General features: G+C 42.5%; 1 protein-coding gene across 2 annotated transcripts; it reads left to right on the forward strand.

Annotated features, from left to right (window-relative positions):
* Nucleotides 1-1175: 1175 nt before the first annotated feature.
* On the forward strand, nt 1176-3419 carry six6a (SIX homeobox 6a). 2 transcript variants are annotated; one of them, XM_061082995.1, is made up of 2 exons: nt 1176-1747; nt 2779-3419. In XM_061082995.1, exons 1-2 carry the CDS (start codon nt 1176-1178, stop codon nt 3029-3031), a joined length of 825 nt encoding a protein of 274 aa, XP_060938978.1. In that variant the 3' UTR covers nt 3032-3419. The 2 variants fall into 2 exon arrangements, with proteins under 2 accessions (XP_060938978.1, XP_060938979.1); XM_061082996.1 differs by having other exon boundaries at nt 2841-3419.
* The last annotated feature ends 5322 nt before the right edge of the window (nt 3420-8741 follow it).

Raw genomic sequence — 8741 nt, forward strand, 5'->3', positions numbered from 1 at the left:
TCTAATATAATTCATTGTCATTCATTAATAAAGATTTTTAAAAAACGAGGGGAGCCTTGACTAACTCTTCAAGGCTTTAAAACTGTGCCTCAGGCTGCAGAGTCACACTCACAAAAAAAGGCCATGATGACGCCTTTCAAAAAAAAAATGATTGCTTTAGTTTTATAACGTTGCCTATATAAGCCTATAAAAGGGATATAAAATATATCTAAAAAGGTATACATGGCTATAAGCTGATTCAATAAATGAATGCATGCAGATTGCATATAGAAGCAATGTGGATTTGGGATATAGGAATATCATAAGAGCATTAAGGGGCCTAATGAGCCTATAGTAGATTAAAATAAGTGAGGTCAATGCAAGAATCATAATTCAGTAAATCAAGCTGAATATGAGCTGTGATAAAAAAAAATGTGCAGAACACAGATGAATGATTGATCTCGGGGCGGGACAGAGTCGTTCTGCTGTCTGAAGAGCCGGAGACTGCCGAGCTTGTTTCTCCTGCTTTGGCACTTGACCATTTACACCGAAGAGTCTTTCTCTAACACCGCCCGGCGCACAAAGGCGTGGGGTGTCCGGGGCAGCTAAACGTTCGCGAACCGCGGAGCAGCAAAAAAGGTCAAAATGTTTGTATTCTTTTGGAAAAGGGAGGCGCGCACACATCTCCTTTCCGCCTGATTGGCCGGACTTGACAGTGATTGACGTGCAGCCATGGCAACCGGGCAGCCAATCTGCCAAGTCCAATAGGAAATCATCGGAGGGGGGCCTGACTGTCTTTTTCCTCCCCCCCTTCAAAAACACATCTCGGCTCGGGCTTTAATTCTTTTCCCGCATCCCACCTTGAAAAATACATCGCGGCTCCGGCTTTAATGGTCTCGCACCTCCAGCCCCTTGCAGCCCAGTTCGCCCGCAGCCCGGGGATGCGGTGACTGACCCCCACCCCCCCCCACCCCCCCCTGCCCGTGCTCCGACGGTCCTCCTCCTGCTCCATCACGGCTGGTCACACGGCGGGTGCGCCAACTTTGGGATCTCCTCGGTTCCTGCGGAGGGTTTCTCTTGGATCTGCCTCGACGCGCGGAGGGAAAGCAGCGGAGGAGAGAGAGAGGGCGAGCGGAGAGGAGAGGAGGAGAGAGAGACAGGAGGGTGGAGAGGGGGAAACGACAGGAGCAGCCTCCATGTTTCAGCTGCCCATCCTGAATTTCAGCCCCCAGCAGGTCGCCGGGGTCTGCGAGACCCTGGAGGAGAGCGGCGACGTGGAGCGCCTCGGCCGCTTCCTGTGGTCGCTGCCCGTGGCGCCGGCGGCCTGCGAGGTGCTCAACAAGAACGAGTCGGTGCTGCGGGCCCGCGCCGTCGTCGCCTTCCACACCGGCAACTACCGGGAACTCTACCACATCCTGGAGAACCACAAGTTCACCAAGGAGTCGCACACCAAGCTGCAGGCGCTGTGGCTGGAGGCGCACTACCAGGAGGCGGAGAAGCTGCGCGGCCGCCCGCTGGGGCCCGTGGACAAATACCGGGTGCGCAAGAAGTTCCCCTTGCCCAGGACCATCTGGGACGGGGAGCAGAAGACCCACTGCTTCAAGGAGAGGACCCGGCACTTGTTACGAGAGTGGTACCTGCAGGACCCGTACCCGAACCCCAGTAAAAAGAGGGAGCTGGCTCAGGCCACAGGACTTACACCCACACAAGTGGGGAACTGGTTCAAAAACCGCAGACAAAGAGACCGAGCGGCGGCGGCGAAGAACAGGTGAGAGCTGCTGGACGATGTGTGATGAGTGCAACTGTAAACACAAGATTTGTAACATCGTAGAATACAGACTATAATTTAAAAAAAAACACACACCGTGCATCTGGGCTCGATCTGTGCATCATGCGAATTAATACACGTTCAGTTTACTATCAGTTTAAACATCCATGCCGTTTCCACGCTGCCTGCATGCAGCCATTCAACTCTGACATTTCTCTGCATATCACAATCATCCTCTAATCCCAACATCAGGGTTTTGTTTTTATTCTTTCGTCTGGACGCTGATCTCTGTGTCTGTGATGAAAGGACATTTTATGGAGGGTGAAATGCAAGAAAATGTCCAGTCAGCACTATTGTGACAATAACAAAAAAATATGGGAGAACAAAGCTCCTAATAAATGGTTTTATTCGTCCCTTTTTTGAATAAAAACAATAAGACCAATTTGATCCATATTAATTGATAGCCTCTATCATTTATTATATTATATACATGTAGTTATTTTTAATATTTGATTATTATGACACCCTATAGGCCAGTGGCTCTGTAACAACTTAAATGTGTTTTAACTGCCTGTTACAATAATAGCCACTGTGCTGAAAGGCCTGTTACAGTGTGGGTCGAGGTCACACTGCTGAATTAATATAGCTGAAATAGCCTATAATCTTCCAATAGGCACTTACAGTGAATGGTGTGAATTACTGTGATCTTGGGGAAATGACAGTATTTGAAATTTTCCACTGTTGTATTATTATATTGCACATAATATATGTGATCTTGCTATGTGACAGTTATTTGAAATATACTACAAAAGGGCTAGTTGTTAGGGATATTTTCAACCACCACTCTTCAATTTTTTCAAATGTAATTAAATATTTTTGTGGAAGTTAAAATAAGAAAAAGGTTGAATTTATTTCACCCATTGTTCTAAGGAAATTCTTAAGCCAGTATAGGAAAATAGATAGGAGGCTGTTAACTGTGCAACTATAAATCCTTCATTGTTTATTTTTTATTTCCATGCAGTTGTCTTGAGGGTAAACACTGAAAAGACCAAGCATTCTGCACATTCTCATTCTCGTGTCCACGTCTCTCCAGGCTCCAGCAGCACGGCCTGTCCGGCGGCTCGGTTCGCTCCCTGGCGGACGAGGACGGCACCGTGGACCGCCTGGGGAACTCGTCCAGTCCCGAGGCGAGTCTGTCCAGCAAAGCGGCGGCCTCGGCCATCTCCATCACCTCCAGCGACAGTGAATGTGACATCTGACACGGCCCCGGTGTCGATGAAGTGAAGAGGGACTCGAGTGAAAGACAATCTAATAAAAACGAGTCATAGTGCCTGCGTTGAGTTAAAACACAAAACACACACACACATCACAGACACACACACACTGATACTGACTGATGCCAAAACGTGATGGGATCTGACAGTGCGTCCTTATCCGGTTCTCGGCCTGTACACCTTTGGTTGCGTGTGGATAAACTGAACTTAACACGGACCAGACATATTTCACGGACTAATCGCTAAACCGACGCCCGGAGAAGAAACGTAAAAAAAAAGAAGAAAAAGAAATCAACAACTACAACAACAACAACAACAAAAAAGGAAAAAGGGGATGAAGGCATCCGAGCGCCTAACCTGCTGTTCTCTGTGGGTATTTCATGTTGAAAAAAAAAGAACTGTGATATTTTTACTTTACTTTCAAAGTTTTATAAATAATGTTTATTTGCATATTTAAAAAGAAACGATCTGCTCTGTCTCTTCGGATTTCATATTCATTTGCTTGGTGTTTTTAATACTTGTTGAGCATGCGCGCTTTAGTGAAAATGTGTTTCCGTATAACAGAAAATAAAAAAAAGTAAAGATAACTTAATAAAATAATTGTTGATGAAGGAATTATACATTTTAATTTCTTTTTATTTGGGGATTGTCGTATGGGGGGATAAAGTAAAAGAAAAGTGTGGGATAAAATTAGGGGGACAAATATTAATATTGTTTAACAAACTCCTCCTTTAAAAATCGTCTTCTTGATTAAAAACGGTTTTTTTGTTCATTCCCCCTGACACGTTTACAGAGGGGACGCCTAATTGGCCAGCATGCCGGGCGTCCTGTAACGCAGGGTGACAGCGAGAGGTCACGCAGAGGCCGACGCACTAACCCGGATGATCTGCGGGAGAGATCACACAGATCACAACACGGCAGATTGAGGAAATGAGCTTTACGCAGTTTACACAAACAGGCCTCTTCATAATAAAGTCCAAGCAAGTGTGCGTTAAAGCAACCAGGCCGTGCATTGTTCACCTTTAAATCGCAGGAGGCTAAAACCTCCATTATGACTGGTTTATTACGGCTAAATCAATATACTTTTTGTATTAAGTACTCGTGCACAATGTTTGCATCAACATCATGTTATGGTTACGAATTAATGTGTCTGGATCTTTCTGTTTCTTATATATTTTATTTTATTTTAATTGTATTACGGCATAAACCCAGGTGCATTATTATATAACAATATTGAGTCAAGTCAGAATGATTTATTGATTTTGTATATGTTGTTTTTTTATACTTGCACGTTCACATTATCGTGCACAAAATTAACACAATATTGACACAATACTTTGAAGTGGTGTAAAGCTGCTAAAATGTTCTCTGTGACAAACTAATATTCTTATTCTTTGTTTTTTATTTAATGCAATATATCTGCAGCCTCCTTCTAAATTAAGGCTATTTTTTTGTATTTCTTTTTCTTCTTTCTAAATTTAGGCTTAATCCGGGATTACAATATCTATTTCAAACTAGACAACAATTTTAATCGAGTAGATTTGCCTGGATGTCATTTCTGCTGGCTCATAAATAGACTTTAATGCAGGACAGTCTGCTGTTAATAGGGTGAGAGGAGCAAAAAGAGCAAAAAGCACAAGTTAACTTGATCTTTTTTTCCTGACTGATGGGACAGACACCTGGTTTCCTCCCATTTGTCAAAAATGAGGCAACAGTAACTTCTTCAACACACAAAAGTCTTTCAGCCGGAGACACAGACGGGAAATAAATTGGATTGGGGGGGCTTCTCTCTCTCTCTTTCTCTCCCTTTTTTTTTTCTTCTTATTCTTTACTTTTGCTGCCTCTCTTTCAAACCACGGGGACAAAATGGCTGAATATTTCCGTTTCCATTGAGGGTCTGAGGACGACCGGGGGGGACGGCATGAAAAAGTCTTTCTCGCAGTCAATACGGTTGTCAAACTGGTCAGCGGTAATCAGCGCTAATGATGGCTCTCCGGTCCCCGCTCGGACAAAAGGGGCCCCGCCGCTGTTTTGTGAAGGGAAGCGACCGCGGGTCCCTCTCCAAAGAAAAGGACTCCTGTGAGGGTAGTCTGGGGCCACGGAAATCACAACTTCTCCAGTGTGTTTGGTTGTGTGTGTCTCTGTGTGTGTGTGTGTGTGTGTGTGTGTGTGCATGGCCCATTAAAAGGGATTTAATTACCAGTTGATTGTTTTGTGACTTGTAGTAGCCGGCTCATAGGCACAGCACATTTATTGTGCTTCATTAATTCCATCTATTATTTTTTCTCGTTATGCAGGCTGCTGCTTGTGCATGAATTAAACACCAAATGTTTTTATTATTAATTTACTTGTTCTCATTCAAACCAAACTTCGGTGTTGCCGGGGGAGAGGACTTGTGTATGTGTGTGTGTGTGTGTGAATGTGTGTGTGTGTGTGTGTGTGTGTGTGTGTGTGTGTGTGTGTGTGTGTGTGTGTGTGTGTGTGATGGTGCAGAACTTCTCCAGGTATCTCAGCTTCTCCTGCGCGGTCCCGATAAATTAAGGTTTCGTTATATAAGTGCCGATGTTAACTTGCTCGCTCAGCTCGGCTTGTGGTAAGTTGAAGAACGCGCTGCAGTATTGTGATTGAATTTTTTTTAAAGCCACAAACTGGTGAAAACTTTTTTTATTTCAATGCATTAACCTATATAATAATCGTGTTGATAACAGTAGTCCTATTAATAATAACCATTTCTTTTTTATTGTATGGTAAATTTGAAGTAGCTCTATAAAAAAGCCAACTATTAAACGCCAGTATAAAACAGACGCCTGAAAAGCGAGTGCACAGAGAAGACCCTGAACTGCTAAAGTGTTCCTGTTCTCTTCGCAGTGGCTGGAAAGTCCACAGAAAGCTTTTTCTTTCCCCTTTCTGACTCTGAACTCTACGAGAGGAATTCAGAAATGTGTCTATTAGGTGGCATGCAGTCTGTTTATCTATTATATCTGAGGAAACATAAAATAGGTCTCAGACGTCCCAGCTGCCTCCAGCTCCCAAAGGTGTCAAACCGTCTGACCTGCTTTAAAAAATCAATAGTTGTACCAGTTTTGTCTCACATTTTCGAAATGAAATGATCCACAGGCCTGACAGACATTTGTGGACAATTAAATGGGTGCAACAGTTGTTAAAGGTCGCCGGTTTTAATAGTCTCTCACCTCTGGCACACCTGGAACAGCTGCTCTGAATTTATTTGGCAGAATTTGTCATCTGTAGAAAAATGTACAAAGCAAAATCGTTTTTAAAATTGAAAAAAAAAACAGTATCTGACACCTTCCGGTTGCTTTGGAAAACTAAGGGAGACTCACGGCATCTGTCAGTGGCTCGTCCTGTGTCTCAGTGGGTGTAGGTATGGTGATGTAATTACAAACAACCTGAAACATGCAAGTTATTCCCCTGAGAAATCTTTTAACATATAAAAAAAGAGTTTTAAAGCTGCTAAAGTGGATGAAAACTGCTGCGTTCACGGCGTAAAAAACGTCGTGTTTTAACTTAACGTGGGGTTTTACAGTCACATTTACTTTTCATCTGGGAGACGAGGATTGTAACTAAATACCTCAGACAGTTTTCAATTCCGAGGATTACTTTAGCTGAGAGTATTTTCATTTTTTATGATGAGTATGATTTTATACTTCTACTCCATTTATCTGACAGCTCTACTTTGACAGTGCCCACTTTAATCGTTCCACCAGAACAATTGAACACACAGTACAACTGTTCTGTTATTAATTCTACTTTAAAGATGCCAACAAGGCTCAGTTTCTGTTGACACTGTCACACAATTTTTGCATTAAAGTCCTGGACTGCATCATATTCAGAGGTGTTGCCCCTCCTGTATGTAAACAAGGAAGACACATATTCCAGAAATATCTCACAGTATAATATGATTGTACTATTTTAATATAACCTCAAACATAAACGTACAATATTGACTATTTTCCCCAAATCTGCCCATTACGAGCATCGCAGAGATATTGCAGGCAAAGCTTCTGTACTGGATTATATCCATACAGGTGTGCCTAATAAATTGACCACTGTCAGTCTGATCAACTAATAAATCCCTATGTATTGTATGTTTTGCTAGGTTAACTTTACCAGCTGCAGCAACAGTGAATCTCATACATCAACAATTATAATCCTTACACATAATATAGGTATTTATTGGTATTTCAAGTTTATTTTGATTTTGCACTGTTATTTAATGCAGTACTTCTACACTGTTGTATGAGTAAAAAACACTTCTTCCACCACCTACATTCATACTAATGATACTTTAATGATCCAGCAGTATTGGACATAAAGTGAGAGTCATGCGGTGTGAGGTGTCAGTGGTTCTGGTCCGCAGCAGTGAAGGGCTCACACACTGACGCTGTCACTCACAGATCCCCTCTCCACACGCCTCCTGAAGTGGTGGAGGTCACTCAGCAGGCGGAACTTGTCCTTTTCAGTCGGCCTTTTGTCCTCCACCGTCTTCGCTTTTCAGCCCAAGCCCTCCTTGACAACATCTTTTTTCTTTACCCCCATTGCCTGTTGTTGACAAGGTTGAACCAGACCTCACTGTGTGATCTTTTGATAAATTCACCATCAAAATATTTTCTTCCAAGGGCCACATAAATCAACAGCTGCTGTTTTCCCCCTGTTTGCTCTTTGTGCAAAGGCCATGAATTTATATCAACAACATTCACTTAAGTAAACCCGCTCTCTTCCTCCCAGAGGTTCCCAACCTTGGGGATACGGTTATTTCAAGGATTTTGTGTTTTCTTTGTCACATATTAATGTAACTGATGTTTTTCTCCCCCATCACAGAGGGGCTCTGTTCAAGGGATGAGGGACAATCCCATGTGTGGCCCAGTGGCTGCCGCCTGCTCTGAGGGCCTCACATGCTGCTTCCACATCATGATGGCCTGGAGAGGGAATCTGTATGATAATGACGCCCCCTGGTGGCGGAAATGTCCTACATGGCTAAACTGGATCTCTCAAATTTATGAGCCACTGGTTTCTAATAATTTCAATCCAAAGGAAGTCAGTCACTAGCAGGCAGTCTGCTGTTATTTTCAGTTTCAATTTAAAAATAAAACTGAAACCAAACATATTGAGAAGAATGTAATACTAATAATGGAATAATTCATGAGGCTATATTGAATTGTTTATACAAGAGCTAGCAGTTAAAAAAAATTTAATTATAAAATTAGGTTTTGGGCCATGAAGTGGTTTTATAAATGTTACAAAAAACATGAATTCATCAAGTCGCCACCAAAGAGTTTGACTTAACTAAACCTGCCTCTATTCCCCCCCACATATTTATTTATTCCCCTGCTTTATCTAATTTATATCTCTATGCATGGTGGTATGGATGCTCTTAACACAGCTCTAAATATTCAATCCCCTCTTGCCATCGTTGTGAATCCACTTTCATTGGCCTATCTCCCAACATTTAAAGAATAAACAATAAAGAATAACATGACAGGTATCCAATGAACAACACTGGTAATAATGGATAAGAAACAGAAACTCATAATATATACTCAAGCTGGAATCCCACAGTTACCAGGACGGAGGCTGTAGAACAGTGTCTTTAATTTGACAAGTCCGAAAGGTTCGATCTTCAGATGGAGATTGAAATGTATCCAGCAGGTAAATTAAATTCATTAAGCCATGCACAGTAGAGTAAAAAAAGGTGCAGTTGT

Source organism: Limanda limanda, chromosome 12 (genome assembly GCF_963576545.1).
Source record: "Limanda limanda chromosome 12, fLimLim1.1, whole genome shotgun sequence".
Taxonomy (NCBI): Eukaryota; Metazoa; Chordata; class Actinopteri; order Pleuronectiformes; family Pleuronectidae; genus Limanda; species Limanda limanda.

What these genes read in the sequence shown, in the direction of transcription:
- six6a (XM_061082995.1), top strand. Translation starts at nt 1,176, where the DNA reads ATGTTTCAGCTGCCCATCCTGAATTTCAGCCCCCAGCAGGTCGCCGGG. An exon ending in GCGGCGGCGGCGAAGAACAG is followed by an intron (nt 1,748 to 2,778) that starts GTGAGAGCTGCT and finishes AGTTGTCTTGAG; the next exon opens with GGTAAACACTGAAAAGACCA.